At 46.9% G+C, this 22,086-nt stretch overlaps 1 protein-coding gene across 3 annotated transcripts in view; it reads right to left on the bottom strand.

The window, feature by feature from the left end:
• Window positions 1–1,465: 1,465 nt before the first annotated feature.
• The window catches only part of MORC2 (MORC family CW-type zinc finger 2), a 37,649-nt gene continuing 17,028 nt past the window's right edge, over window positions 1,466–22,086 (bottom strand). For 2 of the 3 annotated variants that reach the window (XM_052689523.1, XM_052689526.1), the window contains 17 exons: window positions 19,319–19,398; window positions 15,842–15,924; window positions 14,862–14,947; window positions 11,928–12,068; window positions 11,401–11,555; window positions 11,131–11,259; window positions 9,785–9,890; window positions 8,484–8,616; window positions 8,087–8,161; window positions 7,580–7,969; window positions 7,163–7,306; window positions 7,015–7,069; window positions 6,420–6,561; window positions 5,870–6,061; window positions 5,683–5,776; window positions 4,263–4,451; window positions 1,466–3,757 (listed from right to left, as the gene is read on the bottom strand). In XM_052689523.1, the coding sequence (XP_052545483.1) occupies window positions 3,689–3,757; window positions 4,263–4,451; window positions 5,683–5,776; window positions 5,870–6,061; window positions 6,420–6,561; window positions 7,015–7,069; window positions 7,163–7,306; window positions 7,580–7,969; window positions 8,087–8,161; window positions 8,484–8,616; window positions 9,785–9,890; window positions 11,131–11,259; window positions 11,401–11,555; window positions 11,928–12,068; window positions 14,862–14,947; window positions 15,842–15,924; window positions 19,319–19,398 (2,263 nt within the window). In that variant the 3' untranslated portion in view covers window positions 1,466–3,688. Of the gene's footprint in view, window positions 3,758–4,262; window positions 4,452–5,172; window positions 5,280–5,682; window positions 5,777–5,869; window positions 6,062–6,419; window positions 6,562–7,014; window positions 7,070–7,162; window positions 7,307–7,579; window positions 7,970–8,086; window positions 8,162–8,483; window positions 8,617–9,784; window positions 9,891–11,130; window positions 11,260–11,400; window positions 11,556–11,927; window positions 12,069–14,861; window positions 14,948–15,841; window positions 15,925–19,318; window positions 19,399–22,086 lie in introns of those variants that run through there. The other variant, XM_052689525.1, reaches the window with a different exon arrangement.

The following is a 22,086-nucleotide window of genomic DNA, read 5'->3' as shown; positions in this document are numbered from 1 at the left end:
GAGGTGGTGGGCAAGCGCCAGGAGCCAGGCACTGCCTCCAGCTTCCAAATGTACTCTCATTGCTCAGGCTCAGACAGATGCGGAGCTTTGGGATGGGGGTGGTGGTGGCATACTGACCCTGACTGTGCTGTTGGGCCCCCCTCTTCTTGTCCTCTGGCTCAGATATGGTGGGACAGTGGCTTGCACAAGGCTGGCAGAGCTGAAGAAAGGGCAGGAGGAGAATGGAGGAACTGAAGGGCAATGCAGCCCTACAGCATGAGGGCATACAGAACCCCAAGGGGTCCCACAGCCAGCGCCCACCTTAGGGGAGCAGTGGGCCTCAGGATGAGCAGCACAACAGCTCCTGCAGCTGGGCCAGGCTCAGGCTGCCCCATGCTGCTGTGGGGCTGAGGATGCTGCTGCTGCTGCCAGGAGCTCGTGGCTGTGGTAGGAAGCTGCCAGCTGCTCCTGGCACAGGGATAAGGGCCCACTGTGCCCCTCGCAGTGCCTTGGCACAGGGCTCAGTGCGGCGCTCAGTGGGTCCCTTCTCTCCTGCGGGGCAGACACCAGTGGAGCTTTTCATGTCGGCGGAGCCGCTTCCAGGCAGCTGGCAGGAAAAGGAAGGCCTCGTCCTCCTGTCTACGAACAAACAGCAGGGAGCCAACAAAGCCAGGGTCGGGCTGGGGCTGCCCTGCAGGGCTGGGGATTCCTCTGCTGCCCCGAGGTGTTGCCCTGGAGACATGGCAGCTCGAGGCTGGCACCTCTGCTCACGCCCACGTTCCCAGGCGCCCGCAGCCCCTGCACAGACAATGCAACACTTCATGAGCCCCCACGGCAGCTGGGCTGCAGATTCCCTCAGCCCCACAGAGCAGCCCGGGGTGGCTGAGCATCCCAGACCTGCTGAGCATCCCAGACCTGCACACCACTGCTGTCCCAGCCAGCCTCAGCTGCAGCCTTGGAGCCGTGGCCACAAGCAGCCTGAGCCTGCTCCTCAGGTACCAACACAGCAGATGCTTTGCTCTGAGGGCTTGGTCACAACACTGGCCTCAGAAGGGCCTTAATGCTCCCGGCCTGAAGGCGCTGGTCAAGTGTGAGTTACATCTTGGGACCCTGAGGCCACAAGAAGAGGGGATTGAAGATAGCTGCAGGCACAGGACTGCATCTCACTCACAGAGGAACCAATTGCCACAAGCTCTGGCCTAGTTCCCATTACAAGACACACCGAGTGAAGAGCAGGATGGGAATCACAGCACAGCACAACGCTGCCGAAGAGCAGCTGGGTCTGGTTTTGTGCTACCACTGGAACAGAGCTTGTGCAAAGCCTTTCCTGGCACACACGTGGGCTTTGAAGACATACAGAAAACACCGTCAGCACAGGGCTGCCTTTAGGTAGGAGCTCCTTCAGATGCTGCCTTCAGCTTTCTTCTTTCCTCTTGAGCCTAAGGCAAAGTTATCCTGGAACAATCATCACAGCAAGACCCAAAAGTTGATGTTCAAGCATTTATTTTCCTGCCTCATTATTAAATACATGTATTTGCACCTGCATGGATGCCCTGTCCCTGCAGACACCCAAGGTGAGGGGATGGGACTCCGAGCACCTGATCAGTGGGTGTCCCTGTTCAGTGCAGTGGAGTTGAACCAGATGGCCTTTAGTGGTCCCTTCCAACTCAAATGGTTCCATGATTCTAAGTAAAACTGAAACTGCTGCAAAGAAACAGCAGAAGGTCTTGAGAATGGCTTTATTAGCACCTAAGAGTTCTTGGCTTCCTTTTCCTAGCAGAACTGAAGGTGAGAGGAGGCAGTTGTGCATCAGCTGCACTGATGAATGTAACTCCAGTGAAGAAATATAAACTTGATCAAAAATATTTGGTACAAGAACAGAGATGAAATGCCAAGAAGGAAATTTAAAACTGAAAATAATCAGTTCCCAGAAAACAGAGGAATAAAATCATGTAACACCTTCCTAAAGGGAGGAGTATGGGATCCAACTTAGAAACACATGATGACTATTGGTTCTACACTGCCATGCTCCCAGTGGTATGAATTAAAGCTTACAAACTGCATTATCCTCGAGCTGTACTTCAATGAAATCTACTTCTTCAGAACTCCTGCCGCTCACCTGGGGAGGACAAAGGTTTCTTCTCACCTCAACACAGAACTCGGGTCCTACAGAGGGCACATCTCTACCTGAGCAGCAGTGTGCAATCCCTGTTAACACACCTCCAACACACGTGAAGAGCTTCAGAAGCTGGTGGAGGTTGCTCCTGCATTTATGGAGGGATGCTTCTTACCTTCAAGCACACGAGGATCCTCAACCTGAACAAAAGCAATCAGCCTCAGACTGTATGCTGTCACAAGGGCCTGAAATGCGGGTAAATGAACCAATCTTCCCTCTTTTCTGCTTTTTATTTTTCCTGTGGTAAGCAGAACTTAGAGCTGTTCAGCAACAGATGTTTACTTTGAACTGGGTTTCCTCCCTGCAACATCTACCACACATTCAGCTTACAAAGGAATGGCAACAGCGCAGTTCATTTGGTGTTCCTGGAGGTGGGCACGTCTTGCTCACGCTGTGACTCATTGAGCAGTTGGGCTGTAGAGGTTTCTGAGCATGGACTCATTTGTACTCGTCTCGTGTGAGCAGAGCTGAGCAGACAGCTGGCCAATGAACTCAAACCACACGGTCTGTGCAAGAAGTGCTCTGCAAGGAGCTGCAATTCAGCCTCCAGCTTGGAGCAAGAGGGAAAGGCAGCGTCCTTGTTGCTGAGCCAAGGGCCTGACAAAAATTAGCAGTCCAGGGCTCTGAGTTCCAGTACTTCAATTAAAATTACCTGGAATGGCAAGAGGATCAAAGCAACACAGACCTGAGGGAATCAGGACAGAACATAGGGTCACTTTATTTTCAGCTGGCCAAGGGGCTCTGCTGCTGTTGCAATTATGTCTCAAAGAAACAGCAGCAATAACTGCTAGTGTGACAACTGCTAGGAAAGAACGTGAACTCCAGCTTTCTTCCTCTGACCACCGCAATTCGCTGCGAGCCACGTGAGCAGCCAAACTCTCTTTAAAGGATCCTCATCCTCTGTGCTGTCAGCACCACGACAATTCCACCTGCTTACACAGACCCTACACTCAACAACTGCACGAATGCCAGCCCCTACCCCCACACTCAGCTTTGAGAATCCTCACAGTTGCATCCCCTCCACACACACTGCCTGGATCCCTACTCTGAAGCTCAGGTCTCTAACCGTTTTTCCTCTACATCAAGAGAAGTTCTCAAGTCCTGGCCTCCTCTCCCAGTGTTTAAAACCTAGTTTAAACTTCCTGTCAGATTCTTATGAGACAACTTGCTAGGCATGAGATTCTGGTCTTCCAGGTTTAACATGTACCTCAGATGCAAAAAGGGGACCCACACTTTTACTTCACTAAAACCACACAGCAACCCTCCCATCATACCAGGCACAGTTCCCATTTATTTTAAAAATAAATATTTATAAACAAAAGGAAGAAAGAAATTCAGAGAATTATAATGTTAAAAACTTTCCTGCCAAAAGCACAAATGTCTTTTCAGTCACAACAAGCTGTACACCAAAAATGGCAGCACTGTCTACAAGCTCTCTTCTTTCATCTGCTGTCATAGACTTCTACTGCAGGAATCCACATCTCCATCAAAGTAACCAGCAATTCTACACCTCCTGAGGATGTGTAATGCTATTCAGTCTCCTTTTGTGATCAGGTCCTCGATATATGCATCCAGTTCATCATCTGTATTAATATCAATGTCCTGCAACAAAAAGAACAAGAAATGTCAGTGAAAAAGTGAATCTTGAAGAGCAGTGCGAGAATGGAAAGAACAAAACCCCTCCTTGTCCAGCAACACAGCATCTTCTGCAGCACCCATCCTGACTGCCACAAGGTGTGCAGTGACAGCAGCACACAGCTGCTTCTGCTGGTCTGGACCCAAGTGGCACCACACTGAGAAAGAATCACAGTCATAGCATCACAGAATGGCCTGGGTTGCAAAGGACCACAGTGCTCATCAGTTCCAACACTCTGCTACATGCAGGGTCACCAACCAGCAGCCCAGGCTGCCCAGAGCCACATCCAGCCTGGCCTTGAATGCCTGCAGGGATGGGGCATCCACAGCCTCCTTGGGCAACCTGTGCCAGTGCCTCACCACCCTCTGAGTGAAAAAGAAGAACTGAAGTACAGCTCAATTCTGGACTAAAACACCCAGTGCCTGGAGTGGCCTCGGTCTGATGAAGGTCACGGTGCTGTGGTTCACCCACCTCCTGCACCTTCTGCAGCAAAGCCACAATGTTAGTCCTCAGCTTCTGCAGTTTCTCCTCCGTTTCCTTCAGCTTTCTCTCAGTATTGCGCAGGTTTTCTTCACAGGCTTTGGCCCGGGCATCAGCACGGGTCTGATATGAATTGCACAGGTTCTGCAGACCCATCTCGTACTGTTTGAAATAGTCTTTCTATGGAACATAAAAACAACAACAAGAGAGGACACGTTAAAAGAAGCACTAAATGCAAAAGAGACCCCAGCAGGACTGAACAACACGAGGGTAACGCAGCCCTTCTGTATTCCCTGGCTGCTCACATTCCATTTTCAATTCCATTTTCAATTCCACACTCCTTGCTATGCTCACATTCACATACCTCATCTGCCTATGGTATGAAGCACAGATATCACACAGGTTTTCCCATTCCCAAAGACCAGAAGTGCAACAGAAGCGGACCGAATTCAGATTAAGGACATTGTGGTTTGGCAGTACGTCAGAGAAGAGAAAAGCCAGCAGAGCCAGTATCAGTTCTCTGCATTTTTCTATTAGCAGCACACGGATGCTGGTGCAGACTCAGCCACTAAAGAACAGACTGTTCAAGCAGAGAAGACTTCATCCCTGTTGGCTGACTCCCACCACTTCTGATATTGTTCAGAGAACCTGCGCCTCTGGGTTAGGGAAGGAAACCCACAGAGCTGTTTTGTGGGGGCCTCCTTCCAGTCATTCAAACTATGGTGGAAGAAAAAGCCCTCAAAGCTTATGAAGTATTTCCTGAACACAGCACAGTGCTGCAGCTCACAGTACTGACTCATAACAGACACGTTTCAGCTATGCTGCTGGTAAAGTCCAGGAGAGAATTTCAAGCATGTGTTCTCAGCTTTAGTACATATATCAAGGAAATCAGGATACTGACCCCCATGCAGAATCCCATTTGTTCCTTGCTCAACCAAGAGCCTTAAGGTGAATCACTGGTGGGCTGTGAATCTTGAAATTCTGCTCCATCTCTGTGAGCCTGGTCATCTGGAGAAGTACAAGGGGGTTGGCTTCCATGCTCCCTCTTATTTTTCAGATGGTCTCTTTGTAAGCTGGGCTTAAAGGTTGGGGGTAAATGAACAGATGTGCCTACATTCCATTTCTATAGATCTCAGACCCGGCCTCTCTTGTTAAAAACTTAACAGCACTGGACAAGAACTTCAGGTAGCAGCAGCCAACAGCTTTCCCACGCAGATGTATGGTAATAGAAGACCTGAGGCACCTTTTATGAACTCTTTTTTTCCCCCTCAGATACACCAGTCTGCTAAGGATACAAATGAGCTTCTGAGGTGCACAATCCCGCAGCCAGTGGAAGCAGGCTTGTCATAAGAATGGGGAAAAAAACCCCAACAAACTACACAGTTTATTTTTCCAGACGTACTGAACTCACCAAGGGAAATGCCAGCAATCCTTCTGAACTCATGGAACTCAACTCCTTCTTGGAAATAGGAAAATTTGGAGGCAAGAAGTATCGCAAACAATTCCTATGCAGGAAAGAAGAAACAAAGCTGGAGTTTGAGCCTGAAAAAGGAAAGCCATCAGGCTGCAGAAGCTCACAAGGAAAACTGTGAACCCACCGAAGGATCTGAACTAGTAAGTCTACTGTTTCTTGGCCACTGCTAGGACCTGTAGTGTCTGGTTCAATTCCAACACATTCTGAGGTAGAAGGTTCAGCCACAACCAGCTCCTCTTCCTGCTGTGTGTCTGGACTCTGGTGCTCTGGAGAGGGAGGCTTCATCAATCTCACATCCTCACTACCCTTCTGTACCCTGTGAAGGGGAAAAAGAAAGGGAAAATCAGATATATTGACCTACATCAGATATACTGACCTACTTTCACACCTGAAACACTTAACAGCTTCATCAGAACCCGTACATATCTGCCACTGAGACCTCCAGATCACACAACAGCTGCCTCCAGGGGAGCATCACATTCAAGTGGTGAACAGATTGTACTGAGTGTCTTGTGTTCACTCTTTGCAAAGCAGCTGAGCTGTCCTGAGTGCACACACACACACTCCCTGACATGACAGCAATGTATTTCTGTCTTCAGTATCTATGTAAGCAAACCAGTCTTCCTCTTGAAAGCACAACAAGCCTCCAAAATGCAGTAGCTGATGATAGTTACCAGCGATCTCTTGGAGTGGTGTCTGTAGGAACATAATCAAACTTCACCTTCCAGCGTATGGCACGCTTGCCCTTTTGCACAGCTGTGACACGGCCTGTGAACCATTCCTTGTTCACACGGACCTCCACGTGCAGCCCTTTGTCTGCAAGGAAGGAGACAGCAAAGATGTGGGCAAATATTCAGACGCTGGCGGTCACATTGTGCTTTGTCTTTAGAGAAGGCAGCCACTGGGAGCTAACCCAACTGTGACAGCTCTTGGAACGGTACATGAACCCAAAAACATCACTACCACAGGGCTGAACTCCTACTTAGGGACATTCGTACACGAGGAAATGGCACGGCACTCTCAGACACTGTTTCTGCTGTATCTGGGCAGTTCAGGCTCATATTAGACTAGGACAACTTCCTATGGGTTTCTACTGGGTCACTTTCCATTCAGGATCAAGCTGCAGAAATTAACTGGTCTGGCAGAAGATGCAACTAGAGGTCTCTCAGCCCCTCTTCTTCAGAAAGAAGAAATTCATTTCATTAACAAAATGACACATTTAACCAGTGAAACACCTCTTTTTCACTGTATCGTGAGTTCCTTTCTCACCTTTCTGAGCTTCCTTCAGTTCTGCCATATCTTCTTCCCCTGCACTGTCTGTGAGCTACAAGCAAAGCGAGGTCAGGTTAGATGCCTGCTGACAAGATGGCAAACACTTGACAAACACCTTCTGCTGCAGCATCTTGTGCACTCTCACCTCCACCACCACCTCGCTGGGATCTTTCTTCTCCTCTTTCACTGCTACAAATTTGCCTCGTTTTATCCTCTCCTTCTTGCACTCTACTTCCTCCTCAGACAACTCCTCAGCAGCGTACACAGTCCTCTTCCTGGGGGTGCAGGCCTGAAGGAGGCAAACAAGCTCCAGCTGTACCTCAGGTATGTTATAAAACAGAATTTATTCGCCAAATATTTAAAAAAACAAACAGGAAAAAACCAAAAAGCCCCACCAACGCAGCACACGTATCTTCACTATTCAAGGTTTTACAGGGTGCCGTATGATGATAGGAGCCCTCAACCCTGCTGCTCCATTACTTCTCTGTGATGTGACACAGCAGCACGGGCTGTGCAGAACAGCAGGTAAGGAGCTGATGGTTTTCACCCCACTGAGTCTCACCTGGGGCGATCTGACAGTGGCAGATTTCTTTGGTGTTGACACCTTGGCAGTTTTTGAGTTGGGTGTCTCACGTGGGCTTTTGGGGCTCTGTGGGACAGCAGAGGAGGGTTTGGTTGGTGTAGTTGGTTTGGCAAGAGTCTTTGAAGTGCTATTGTATTTTCTGGCTGTCACAGCTGTTACAGCATCGTGGTACATCTTGGAAGTGCTGGCCTCCTCCTTGGAGAGAATGCTTGCCAATCTGGGAGTGTTAATAGCTGCCCAAGTTGAAGAGCCCCTCTTCAGCTGACTGACAGACCTGGAAGGAGGTGTAAGTGGTGGCGGTCTGCTGGGAGCGTTCTTGATGACATCGGGTAAGGGAGGAGATCGTGGGCGCTGCGATCGAGTCACTGGCTGGATGTTCCAAAACAGATCAAGGTATATAGGGAGAACAGACAGAAAAGTCAGGCTCTGAGCTAAGGACAGTGCAGAAGAGCAGCCTACACTCTAATTGAGTGCTATCCCAATTACCTCCCCTGCAGGCCGTGCGCTCACTTCCAGAGGCAGCTTCTTTAAGTCAGCTTGAGATCGAACTGGCGTGGTTTTCTATTAAGGAAAGAAAACCCAGAAAGTTTACCTTTAAAAGCCACACTAACCCAGCCCAGCAAACCGTCTGCCCATCTCAAAAAAGATCAGCAATGGTAAAGAAGGCACTTTCTGCTGTCTCTCAAGAGCAGGACACCAGCAGTCAACTCCCACCTTCCTAACAGGAAATGAGACTTGAGATATTCCATTAAAACAACCCCACCCAACGAATGTGACACAGCACACGCAGCATTCGGGGCCATTACCCATTACTCTCAGCATCATCTGCTTGCACCAGGTCCCTCAAAGCCTGCTGTGCTTAGTGGGAGACCTCCAGGTTTACCTGCAGTGCTTCCAGTTTTTCCTGCTGCTGCCGAATTTTCTCTGACAGTTGTTTCTGCTTTTCCTCCTGCGATTTTGAGTCTTTCTTCAAGGTTCCCAGTGGTAATTTCTGCTTCTGCTCTGGAGCTTCACACCTAGCACCAAAGGAAAGCGAGACAACTTCAGTACAGACTGCAGACTCTACACCTCTCTCACTTGCAGCACTGTGCCCATCCTTAGCAGGCACTAAAACAACACTAAAGCCCCTTTTTCTTTCTGCAGCAGCCACAATCCCAGAGATACAGCTGTTTTCTCCCTCGTGGGAGATCTCATGGGAAATACACGTTGTAAGGATCAAAAGCACTGCCAATAAGCCAAGCCATTTACACTGGGAATTACCAGTTCCAAGCCCCGGAGCCATCTTAAATGAAGTTTGGGGATAGGCCAATACAAAGATGGGTAACAATTTGACTGCATGAACTACTGGTACAATCATATTTCCAGCGACAGTGCAGAAAGCCCACAGAGGAACCTCAGTTCACAGAAGCATAGAATGGCTGAGGTTGGAATGGACCTTCTGGAGGCCATCAGTCCAACCCTTCTGCTCAAGCAGATGCCTAGAATAGGTTGCCCAGGACCACATCCAGATGGCTTCTAAGTATTCACAAGGAGGGAAACTCCAGTCTCTCTATGCAGTCAGTGCCAGAGCACAGTCACTCTCGTGTTCCAAGTGTTCCCTGGTATTCAAGGAGCATCCTGCTTTATTTCAGTTTTTATCCATTGCTTATCACAATGCAACACTGCTTCTCTTGCTTGCAGCACCCTTCCTGATGCAGCCCAGAACACCATGGGTCATCTTTGCACGCTGCCAGCTCATGTTCAAGTTGTGCCCACCAGGACCCCCAGGTCTTTTCTGAACAGCTGCCTTTCAGCTGGACTCTCCCACCATGTCCTGGTGCCTCAGGCTGTTCCACCTCAGGTGCAGGACTCGTGCAATTCCTGCTGAATACCATGAAGTTCCTATCAGCACCAGCATGTCCAGGTCCCTCTGGAGGGCAGCACAACCCTTTGGCAAAAGAGCCACTCTTCCACTTCTGCATCAGCAGCAAACTTGCTGAGAGCACACACTAATTTGCCACGTCCACCTGCGTGTCAGCACTAATTAGTATGTCCTAACTACTTGGTTAGACAGCAAGCACACCCACAGGTATCCATACAGGTACAGAACTACTGTCTGTCTCTCCAGCTATTCCGCCCCCCCAAAAAAAACCTCCTGACCATAAATATGCAAATAAGGCATTATTTATATTAACTGATTCTTACCTATTTTGTTCAGGATCAGGGTTCATAGAGCACACCCAACTATCAGGGTAATTCTTCTCCACTGAACTCAGCTGGAATGGGAGAGTCCTCCATTTCAGGCATACATCTGTTAAAGTAAAGACTTTGCAAATCAGAAATGCACAGCTTGAGGCACACAGCCATGTTCTTCCTATAGCACTTCTCAAGCTTATTTAATGCCCAAGGACCACATCTATTTCCAAAACATATTCCATGACAGTTAAGACTAGTGGCAAAGTACAATATGTACACAATAAATACCTTCCCTTTGAGGAAGACCTCAAATCTGGTAAACAAATCAACCACAACAATAATCTGATGAAGCCTGGCATCAACTAATACTTGAGCACTTCACTGCTACAGTGACAGCACTTACAAATGAAGTCCATCCTGAAATCACTGCTCATCTCAGGAGGCAGGCTGTCCCTTACTGGCACCAACACTCAAGAACTCAGAGATATAACCACTAGGATTAGATAATGTAATAGATTTTAGATGAGTCAGATGTACTGTGTTTGGATTTTAGGGCACTGCTGGTCTACCAGGAAACCAACATCTTAAAAATTAATAGAAGACGAGCATTTATAAATCAGGCTCTGGGAGGACTTCACAAGCCATGGCTGATGTCAACAGCGAAGATGATGAAGAATAACAGGAAAGTTCCTCTTATGTTCTAAGAAACTGGAAGTTACTGAGAAAACCATCTAGGGAGGGAGCGTGACAAAATAATTCCAAAAGATTGGCTCTACGTTCCTTGCTACATCCTCCTTCCCAGTTCCCGTGGGAAAATGGTCATGGGAGTTTGGAGTCCCTCTATGAAATGAGGAAGTGGTTATGCTGAGATCTCCCTTCTCCCAGCTGGAATAAGGGTTTAGCCAGAGCGACTCAGCAATGCACAAAAGAGAGGCTAAAGAGATGACTGTAAATGGATCTCTTCTGTGCTAGATCCAGAGCTGTTTAATAGGTGGTGCATCAGAACACAAGGCACTCGGCTGCCCTCCATTGCTTATGGGGAACTGTGAGATCTTATTTGCCTTGAGATGGGTGGCTTTGATCAATCCCACTTCCTATGACATTTCTAAGCCCATTTTCAACTCTACTGCTAAGTACATCTGTGCTGTTCTGTAAGGCTGCCTAAAGAAAATCATGATCAGCACACTATGCAGGACCAGAACCTTATTTTAAGACATTTAACTCTACCAGCAGATGCTGGCTAGAAGGCAGAGGGAACCACGATAGAGGAGTTTGTCTCAAACCTCCTCCCATTTATCTGTCCCCAAGTTGGGGTTCCTCCCACGGAGGAGCAGCCTCCCTCCGCTCACACGCACCGCACTGGATGGTGGTAGGGATCTCCATGGCTCTGCGGCGCTTGTAGCGCAGTTCACTGGATGGAGGCTGGTTCCAGTTTGCTGACAGATAACCAAACTCATCCCAGAACTTGATGATACCCTTCTGGGCTGGAAAACAAACAAGCTTCCATTCAATACGGAGTTATGATCATAGACATCATCACGTTCTCTCTTGGTTGTCCTCTCCCTCGGTTCCCTTCCAGCCCAAATCTCCCCCTCATGCCCCTGGAAACTGTAAAGCTCCATTACCTATAGCTACATCCTTCCAGTACTGAGCTAAATGCTCTCCCATAGCCTTCAGCAAGTGTCGGTATTCTTTGGCATCAGCAAAGTCCTGTTTGTTATGAGTTGGCTCCAGAACCAGATAGGGCACATCCACCACACCGACTACTCCACCACACGCCCTGCAAGAGGAACACAGAGTCAGGAACAGCATTGAACTGCTCGATCATTGCTCAGACACACAGCACAGGGCACAGCTGATGGCACACACACAGTCACACACGTGTGTTCTTGCAGCACTGCTGTTCTTAAGTTTATCAGCCTTCTAATTCAGACTTGAGCTGCTGTGGAGAGAACTCACTGTTCACTGGGAAAACATGGAAGTACTGGGAAATGTTAGAATATACGTTATTTGTCAGAATCCAAACCAAAGGTTGAGAAAATGAAAGTCTCATGCTCACGAAGAACGATTAACGCAGAAAAAGATTACTGGAAGGCCTAAGTTATGTGTAAGAACATGCAGAAATATTGCTGAAAAATCTCCAAAAACTCACATGCCACCCTCCAGCTGTGGGCCCACCTTCTCATACATCTTTATCAGTCGACTGCAGTTATAAATGAACATGCCATCCAACTCACGCTGCTCAATATTCACACCAAAAATGAAATTCAGCTCTTTGGGTTCCTTCAGTGCCCTGGAACAGCAAAAGAAGGGAGTTCTAAATATTCTGCCCTCGTTTCTAAAGACCAGAAGTTTTGTTGAGCGTATGTTACACCTGAAGATGAGGAAAGCACAAAGACTTCACAATGCAGACATCAATTTGGGCTGAACATTACTTGTTGAGGCAATGTAATTCTTCATTTGGATCATTTCTCCTGTGGGAATGGATTTTTGGCTTGTATATCAAATCTAATATTTATAATACTCCAGTAGAGCAGAGTTTAATGAACACACTGGTAGCACAGACCCATCCTCTCCTACAGCACTTTGTATCTTCCAGATGCAGCTCCCTGTGCTGCTATCCCTACAAAACCACAGTCTCAACAGTCAGGCTTTTGGAAATTTCTCCAAACGCCAAGTTTTACAAGGTTATTATGCAGAGTTTGAAAGCTGCACAACGCAACCATCAGCCTCACAAGAGCTGTTGGTTTTGTGTTTGTTTTCCTGGCAATGTCAGGTTGGCACTTTATGCAATTTCTGACTTCTTTACGCAGCAGAGAACTTCAACAGGAGTGGTCTTATGTCCATTTGTGAGCACATCCAGATTTCTGAGTCTGAATCAGCAGATTCCTATTCCCCCCCTGTCAGGAACCGTATCTCCCGCAGTGCAGGAAGCCTCGGGACACTTAGATATCCGTGTTACAAAATCAAACAAAACCCACATATTTTATAAAACTGTTCTTCTTTAACAGATTAAAACAGATTCCACAGCTTTCACGAAACCCAGATGGAGGGGTTTTTGTAATGAGGATTCGTAGCCTTAGTTTCGGGCTGGAGGTAGCACCAAACACAAGGCAAAGGGTGCTAACCTTTACCTAGCGCTGTCTGCACCACTGTCCTGCCTTACTCCCACCTGCAGTGCCCAGGGAGGTGCTTGGCTGCTCTAAGTGCTTAATTCCTAGAGCAGAATGATGGAAAGATTAAGGTTGGAAAAGAGCCCTATGCTCACCAAGTCCCACCAACCACCAGCGAAGCACAACCCTCAGTGCCACGTCTGGGTGAAGATGCTTGGAATTCTTTCTGGCAATCTGCTGGCCAGTCTGCTACCACTATCAGATACTGAGAGAACCTGAGCTGTGCCCTCATGAGCATCACATAGCAGTAACCAGTAGCTCTAAGACTGGAGCCCAGCTTAACGTTTAAGCTCCTCAAAATAAATCCCTGAAGCAAACTCATTTCATGTCTGTTTTCAGTTTTCTTGAGGTCAACTTTGCCTCCACATAGACACATATAGATATATATACACACTTTCTTGGAAACAGAAGCTCCCGCAGGGCCTCTAGAGGGACACAAGAGACCAAAATGCCTCAAAACCTCCCGTTCTGCTGTTGGCTTCTGAGGTTCCCTGGACAAGGACGTAAGGCCTTGAATTTCAAGTGAAAAGGTGTGCTCTCCTACAGAATAGGATGGGCATCTCCTCATTTTTATCAGAGAGGACACGAAGTCAAATTATGACTCAAATAATGAAGAACAAAGTTTGTTTAAAGCCCAGCCAATCAGCTGGACTCGTGTAGTTGTCCTGTGTGCTGGATTTATGACCTGACCTTACACACAGGCTTTGGGAACCAGAAAGAAGAACACACACTGGTCTAGAACTGGCCGCACACTTATTCACCCTTGCTCAGGAGCAGAGCAGCTGAGCCTACAGAGCAGGCAGGAGAGAAAGCTGTTTTCCCCGCTGTCTGATGGTTGTCACATCTGTTTTCCTCATCACCGCATATTTGAAACCTGACTATAACTCACATTTAAGCAGGAAGAGCTGCTGAAGAAAGTCTGGAATTTCTCATTTCCAAACAGACAACAAAGGCCATACAGAAGATAGCTGCTTTATTTTAAGATCAGTGTTTGTTGTCCAGCTCTTTTAAAGGAAAAGCACTTTGCCCACTGGTCCACTGACAAAGTTATACTTAGACATACATATTCTGTGTTCTCAAAACTAAGAATGAAAAGACAAACTTGACATGCACAATTCAGATGGAAGCCGAAGATCACAGCTCTACCACTTTTGAATTAAAATTACTTCAGATTTTAAAATGCATGAATTTCATTTCTGGCAACAAGTGTGGGATAGTCCTGAGCCAGGCAGGGATGTAAATCAGCATGCAAAACAAACAGCCAGGAACAGGGACTTGGTACATACAAATCCCTACCCGTGCTCACCATCAGCCTTTGCTTTAAGGAATCTGCCTGTACGTTAATCAGCCTTTACTTTGAGAGATTCAGTTTTCTGTTAGGATTTGTGAAAACTCCTCATTTGTAAAATGCATACGAAAAATATGCAGAAAACTCATATATAAAGAGCTAATTATTCCCATGACTGTATCAGCAGCAAAGTTAACTGCAGCCTGAGCTAAGTTATAACAACATTAGGAATTGATGGCAAGGACTGCAACAGAATTCAACAAGCTCTGAGGAAACACCTCTACAGCTCCAGAAGTCACTTCACTGTTAGTTCATAACGTGTGTTTGCTTCCCTGAATCTTCAATGCAAACGGATAAGCAAGAGAATGAAAAAAGCTGATGTTAAAGGAAGAAAAAAAAAAAAAAAGCTATTTTCAAATGCTTTTTTCAGGAACTGAGAGGGGAACAGCAGAAGCAATCCAAAAAGCCAACTCAACCCCCAGTGCGCACACACACAGTGCCCACACGTATTTAAGCTCCGAGCTGAATTTTTCACTCCATCACATGCACTGAAGCAGGAGAAACATTGGAGCACGTGGAATGAACAGGCCGAGAAGCTCAGAGCTCGCAGCTGCCTCGTACTCACCGCTGCTTTGCATCCTTAATCCTCTTCTTGACGTCGGCCTCCCGGCGCAGGGTTATGGCCGAGTTCTGCACCTGACGTAACGTCACCTGCCAGCACAGTGAAATGCTGCTGTGACATCCAGGAACGCTCCATTCCCCAGGTTTTTTCTCTCTCCCCCCTCTTCAAAAAGATCTCACAGATCTTCCAAATGTAAAGAATTCACCAGCTGTGCAGGGCAATAATTAGCACCCCCAAACACACAGGGCTGCGCCAGTTGCTGGGTTGCTTAAGCAGCTACACAGTTGCTTAGAAGGAAGCATCCAAATGTCACTGCCAATGCAACCAAAGCCATAGGGTGAAGGGCAGGACACAAGAGGGAAATAGCTGGGATACTCCAATGCTGTATTTTTTGTTAGCTGTCATTAAGGAGTAATTTTAAGCTCGGCCACTTGCTGCACCACCTGGCAGCTCCCTCCCAGCTCAGCCTGTCCACCTCTCAAAGCAGGGCTGCAGCTTCCCGAGGTACCACCAGAAGGAAACAAAAAGAACTTTCTAACAACAGTTTAAGGAAACTAAGGATCAAACTGCAAGAGCAGTAAAGAGAGAGGATCCAAAAGAAAGAAAATCCCAACAGTTCTGCTTTTTTTTCCAGTACTTTGCATTCCCTCAGCCTCAAGAGAGCAGCAATCAAAGCACCTTCACAGTAAAGCTCAAACATTGGCAGGGGATCGTTGATAGATATTGAAAGGTGTGTGCACTGGAGTACCAGCATGCTTCCTTCTCACTGGGGCTGGAAAACAGACAGGCCTAAGCATGTCCTGCAGCGACCACACGGCTGATGACTGAACACTGCTGACAACTTATCTCCAACAGAAGTCACCAGCTGCTCTCCTCGCGTACCCAAGCGCTAACAGCAGGTGCCAAGCATTAGTGCTCCCATCCAAAGCCACGGTTCTGAACCTCTCCCTCAGTGCCCAGCTTGGCAGAAAAGCAGGACTCACCCTGGACTCCCGTGTAAGGTCCCCCCCGAGGCGCAGCTCGAACGCACGGGCTTTGCTCTCTGCCTCCCGAGCCTTCTCCTCCGCTGAAACACCACGAGAAAGAACAGCATTAACCAACAGCACCAGCACCAGCCACCCAGCACAGGCAGCACCACATCCAACTGGGGTTAAAGACCTGCAGAGATGGCCTGTGCTGGGTCACCTGGACAAGGGAGAGATGATAAAGTAACACAGAAGGGTACAAAAGAAAGTGTTATACGTGAGATGATCGTTAACAGACAAATTAGAGTCAGAGGGCACAGACAACACTGGCACAACAGCAGGGCTGAAATCTGTGAAGGAAGGAAATCTCAAAAATTGTGCATGTTCATCGTATTTTTCCTGGAAAAAAACGTTAATCTGTGCTATACACAAAACAGGACACAGAAAACCTACCATTATGTCCAATGCTCTTTGCATACGCAAATTTTACCACCTAAAAGAACTTCCTCTTCCTGCCTCTTTTACATATTACCAACAGGACTGCATGCCAGCTGGCACACACTGCCCCATACACCCACCCACTTCAGAACCATTCAACAAATTTCATTTTCAGCAGAGAAATTCCTTCCTAAAATGGAGACACAAACAGCTCTTGCAAGTTAGCAACGCATACCTTGCATCTGCATGCTCTCCCATCCAAAAGCACACTGGCTATGATCCTCTAATACCTCCCTTTCATGTCAGAAGGCTGCTGTGCTTACAGCTGCGTGGACAAAGATCCCACTGTTTGGAACACATCTCTTTTCTCCATCCCACACACTACGAGGCCCCATGGTAAATGTGGACTGGCAAGTGGTGCCCTGTTTGGGCAGGGGATGCCTCCAGCTGCAGCTGCCACCTGGACCATACATCTCATGGAGGTATTTTGGCTGCTGATGCAGGACTGATGGTACTGCAACGCTGTGTCAGCTTATGGGAGCAGCAATTGCTGAGAGAGTTACTGTAGAGATTTCTAACAGGAACAGATTGATATATATATAAATGTATGCACAGAAACGTTTGCATGCATGACCACTAGAAAAAAAGATGAGATATGCAGGGTGAAGCAAAACATGACACAATAGGATCTTGGAGACAACCAGCATCTCTCCAAAAAACAACGCTCTCTTTTCAACCAGAAAGACCCCAGATGTTGTAGGGAGCATCTGCTGGGTGGTCACCACTACCCTCAGTGCTGGGTCAGAATTACATGAGGAAATGCACATCAGTAGTGCATCCAGGTATGAGAATGCAAACAGGTCATCAGCTTGCTTAGACTATGGAAGGTCACCTTTCCTTTCTTCTCTGTGCTGTGCTGGAGTTCTGTTATTCTAGCTCCCACTGAAGCACACTCCAAGGGTCAGAGTAACTTTATCAAGCAAGGAACAGCTTAATTGCACTGCGTGACAGACTGAAGTCACCCAGTGCCCTCACAGTGCCCTCACAGTGCCCTCACAGTGCCCCTACAGCTTGGTTAAATGGGAAAACACAGAAATTTGGAGACAGCTTAAAAACACATCCATGGGAATATCCCATCTGTATCTAAGCCTGGATTGCAGCAGCTGGCAAACTAAGCACAGTCAGGTCTGAAGGGAAGAACAGAGTGCATAAGGTGATGCTTGCTTTATTAAAGCAATGGCAACTTAGGAGGATGTCTGACAGGGCACAATTCATTTCCAGGTCTGAGAGTGGAGGGCCTAACAGACAAAACCACTCCAAGCACCCAGAAGTTAGAGTCAGCATTCCAAGGAGAGGAATGGCATGGCACACCAACAGCACTGCTGAGAAATGGAAAGCTCAGAATACAGCTCTTAATGACTTCTGGTGCTGGACTTCTTCATAACTCTTCACCTTTTCCATTTGCTTGCTTTCCAAAATGAGCTCTTGAAACTCTGAAATGGCAATGCCTCAATGAAGTTTCCTGGAGCTGTAGAGGTCCATCTGGTCGCTGAGGAATGCTGCAGCTCATCACAGGAGGCAGAAAAGTTGGTTCTCAGAGAATGAGGAGTTTTTTCCTCATCTTTAATACCAGCATGTCTCTATTTCTGGACTGTGATACATATAGGATGGTGTGCATGCTTAGAGAAAACAGACTGGAAATAAGTCAAAATTAATTTTCTCTATCAACAGCAGAAAGAGAGCCCTTGGTACATGGAACAGAACATTAAAGATGAAGCTGACTTTCCCAAAAGCAAAGAAATGAGATCCGTTCCACTGCAGCTGAGGTTAATGCTACAGGAATGTTTCAGCCCTGAAGACTTAATGCAAACAAGGTCTGATGTTCGCCTCGAGTTTTCAGCATGCTCAAAGCTCTTTGTTTGGCAGTCCTTTAGTGCTTTGGTTTGTGTTTCAGTGCTGATAGCCATTTCAGTGCTGGTATCTGTTCTTGGCGCTGGGACACTGAATGGCAGCATTCCTCACTGCCAATGCACTCAAGCTCACCTTTCAGAAGTCATGAAAGCCTCATGTAATGCTGCAAGAAACCTTTCCAAACCATGGTATTCTTGAGCAGAATGCAAGTTTGCTGAACGCCTGCTCTGGCTTTAGGCCTCAATCTAAAATAATTCATCTATGAGGACAGAGGTGCAGGATAAACTGCTTGAACTTCATGATCTATCTATACTTCATAAAGGAATAAGGACAGAGAATGAGATCCCTTTGCTGCTTTGGGCAGGGTCAAAAATCACACTGCTGTTATGAGTGCGTATGTTGAACGTGGCACTGCCTCTTCCTCACCATTATCATCACCTGATCTGCACAAATGCACGTGCGTAGAGCAGCTCTTCAGACACACACCTCTGCAACATCAGGTTTTTATTTATGAAACCAGAAGACACAGGTTAACACAACTCCAAGACAGCCCCAACACTGTGGGTTTTCCCCACCAGGGGCTGCTGGGAAGGATTTGTTAAATTTCATACATTTTGCATAACTGAAAGCTATACTTGTAGCTTATGTGCTTTCGATATGTTGAATAACAGTATTATCAAGTATGGATTCTCCTGTGGACAAGATTAATAGCAAGGGTAAACCAGATGGACAAAGGGTAGTCTTGGAGCATGAAGGACATCAATAAAACATCAGGATTCTGTTGTGCACCCATATCTGATACCCATGCCTGATAGAACAAAAATCTGTTGTTGAACAACTTCAACAGGGAATCAATCCAAGAAGAACAGAACGGTGAGATAACAAATACAGAGGGCTTCTCCAGCTGGAGCAAGGCAGAGCTGTGTGCCTCGAGGCTTATTACATGCCTTCCCTAGAGGAAATGCTCTTCAGAAATAACATAAATCCCCTCCACTGCACAGAAGCAAGTCTCAGTCATCCATACTAACTAGTTTTTGAGCAACCATGGTAATCACAGAAACAGCTTCAGGTGATATCCAGTGAGACAGCCTCGTCCTTCCCTCTGCTACAGCAAAATCAGGATCCATGCTTACCCCCAGGACTCACCTATCCTTGCCATGTGCTCTGCTTTCTTCACCTCTTGCTCTGCACGAGTCTTGAAACGATTTGAAGTATATTTGTACATCCTGTGATGATCAGAACATCAGCAATCTCAGCAGTAAGGTCAAAGCAAGATTTCGTCACTTTATTTAGAAAATAAAGTCTCTATAGGCCACTCTACTATTTTCCCCCAACGGATATAAATAAACAGAGAAGGTTTATGAATCAGTAACTGAGCATTTTGGAAGTAGTCAGGCCATATCTATAGATGCTCTAGCAGTAGCTGCAGCTGCATCACTCCCTTCTACATCACACAGCAAGGTGCAACAAATTCCATATTCTTGAAAGGAATCCAAGATTAAGGAGAAAAACTTCTTCAGAAGGGAAAAGAGTGCTGAACACCTATGTAAAACTTCTCAAAAACAAAAGCAAAACACAAAACTTCCACTCCAGATAAATAATCCTTCCTTTCTCCTGCAAATTGCACCGTGCAGTTTCACAGCACGCACCCCCAGGCAGAGTTAGCTCAAAGCCTGTAAAGCAGCATAGGAAATGTCTGAACACAGCTTCAAGTTGCAGCTTCTAAATACGGGACACTTCTGATTTACAACCTTGTAAAGAGTTATTGAGTTGCAATGGCTTGTTTTACCTTCCACACACAGTGCAACATGTCAAACAACCACGTTAGGAGAGGCAGAGTCAGATACTGGGTTGTGCAATCTCCACAAACCTACTTGAGGATGATCTAAGCTACCTGGAGCCAAGAACCAGAACGCATTCTGAAAAACACAACTGCTGTCAACACGTTGGCATAATTAAATTACATCACCCACATTCTGCCTTACATTCCTGGGTGAGAGGGAACAGGGTGAAGCTGAATGATCTCAACAAATGACTCCTGAGGAAGAAGGTTATGGTCAACAGCTCCACATCCAGGTGAAGGCTGGTGACAAGGGGTGTCCCCCTGCTCTGTCCTGCAACCAGTGCTCTTCAGCATCTTGATCAGTGACACAGGCAGTGGTGTTGAGAGTACCTCAGTAGTTTGCTATAGAAACCAAACTAAGCAGTGTGGCTGACACGATGGAAGGAAGGGATGGCACCCACAGGGATCTGGACAAGCTTGAGAAGTGGGCCCACATGAATTAATGGGGTTTACACAAGACCAAGTGCAGAGTGTCACAGCTGGGTCGGGGCAATCCCAGCTAAGTGTAGAGAAAAAATCCTTGAGAGCAACCTTGCATAGAAGGATTTGGGGGTTCTGGTGGGCAAGCAGCTGGATGTAAGCCAGCAGAGTGCCCCTGCAGCCCCATCTCCAGAACTGTTCTCAGTCAGGCTAGATGGGGTTTTGGACAGCCTGGTCTAGTGGAAAACATCCATGCCCACAGCAGGGAGATTAGAAGGAGATGATCTTTAAGGTTGCTTCCAATCGAAGCCATTCTATGATTCTAAGAGAAATACTTGGGCAAGATCACAGACAGACTGCTTCACCAAGCAAGGTACACCTCCTCTTTTTCAACCCAGCTCCACTCCCACCTTCCCAGCGCTGCTCCCTGCACCAGCTTCAGTTACTTGCAGGAATGTTCAACAGCCCAAAAGCAAAACAAGGAACACAGATTTGGTTCCAGATAAACTGTCCCAGAGACTGAACAATTCCTGAAAGAAGAAACCACCCAACCATTACATTTTGCTTTATTTTGCAATGCCAAATGGCTTTGGCTACAGCCAGGAAAGCTCACATTCAAGTGGTGGGAACAGATAGGCATTGAGAAGTCTGAGAGACAAGAAATCCACATTTCCCTGCCTTCAAAATCATCCTACAGTGTCCTCATGAAGGAAACTCTCTTGCACGTGGTGCAATAATAGCACACAGCACACAGCCAAGGCAAACAAAGCAGCACGCAGTGCTACTGCAGCCACCAGCACCTGATGCCTGCTGAGATCATTGCTTGCTCAAATAGCAGGCATATAAGCTAATGTGCAGAACTGCCTGCTTACTTCTAGCTGCATACACTGTGCTGCCAAACAAGTTGAAACAGTGATTGTGGGAGGCAACAGATGAAGTAACTGTTCAAGAGATGAAAGCAGCTTCCAGGGAGGGTGGTGCTGCGGGCATCACACCTATAAATGCTGCTGAAAGACCTGCACAGAAGCAACTTGCTCCTGACTCCTGGACATTCCAGAAAGGTTGTATGAGATTTCACTGAACTCAAGCAAAGGGTAGAATGTATCCATATATCCAGAGCTGTTTTGTAAGGAAAAACTGCTTCCTCAGTCTTGGATCTCTTTCTCCCACCTGAATAGGAGGAACACAATGGTAGCTGATTATACAACCCACAGCATTCAGGAAGGACAAGTGACAACAGAACAACAGATGTCCTGCTCAGAACACAAGCTGTTATTTTTGAAGGAGAACAAAACAAAGGCTGCAAAACCCAGGTTTGCACAGTAAAGTCATTTAAACACTCTGAGGACCATTATAGATTTCCATTCTTTGCTCCCTAACATAAAAAAAAATTAACCTGCAGACAAGTCACTGTTAAATGATCTTCCTTCAGAGATGAAGACAGAGTTACTGCCCTACCAATGGGAGAGAATTCACTGCCTTCAGCAGGCCACCCTCCTTAGCAGATCTTGAGACCAGAATGGTCCAATGCAGAACATGAAGTGATCACTTCAAGCAGAAAGACACCTGGCCAAAAGCTCACCAAGGATGTAAAAAGACTACAGTCAGGATCATTTCTTAGCTCACCATCAAGTAATGGTCTGCTCTTAGC

The sequence above is a fragment of the Tympanuchus pallidicinctus genome, unplaced genomic scaffold (assembly GCF_026119805.1).
Source record: "Tympanuchus pallidicinctus isolate F22 unplaced genomic scaffold, pur_lepc_1.0 scaffold25, whole genome shotgun sequence".
Lineage (NCBI taxonomy): Eukaryota > Metazoa > Chordata > Aves > Galliformes > Phasianidae > Tympanuchus > Tympanuchus pallidicinctus.
Note: the sequence above shows the minus strand (reverse complement) of the source record. Positions and strands in the feature narration are given on the sequence as shown.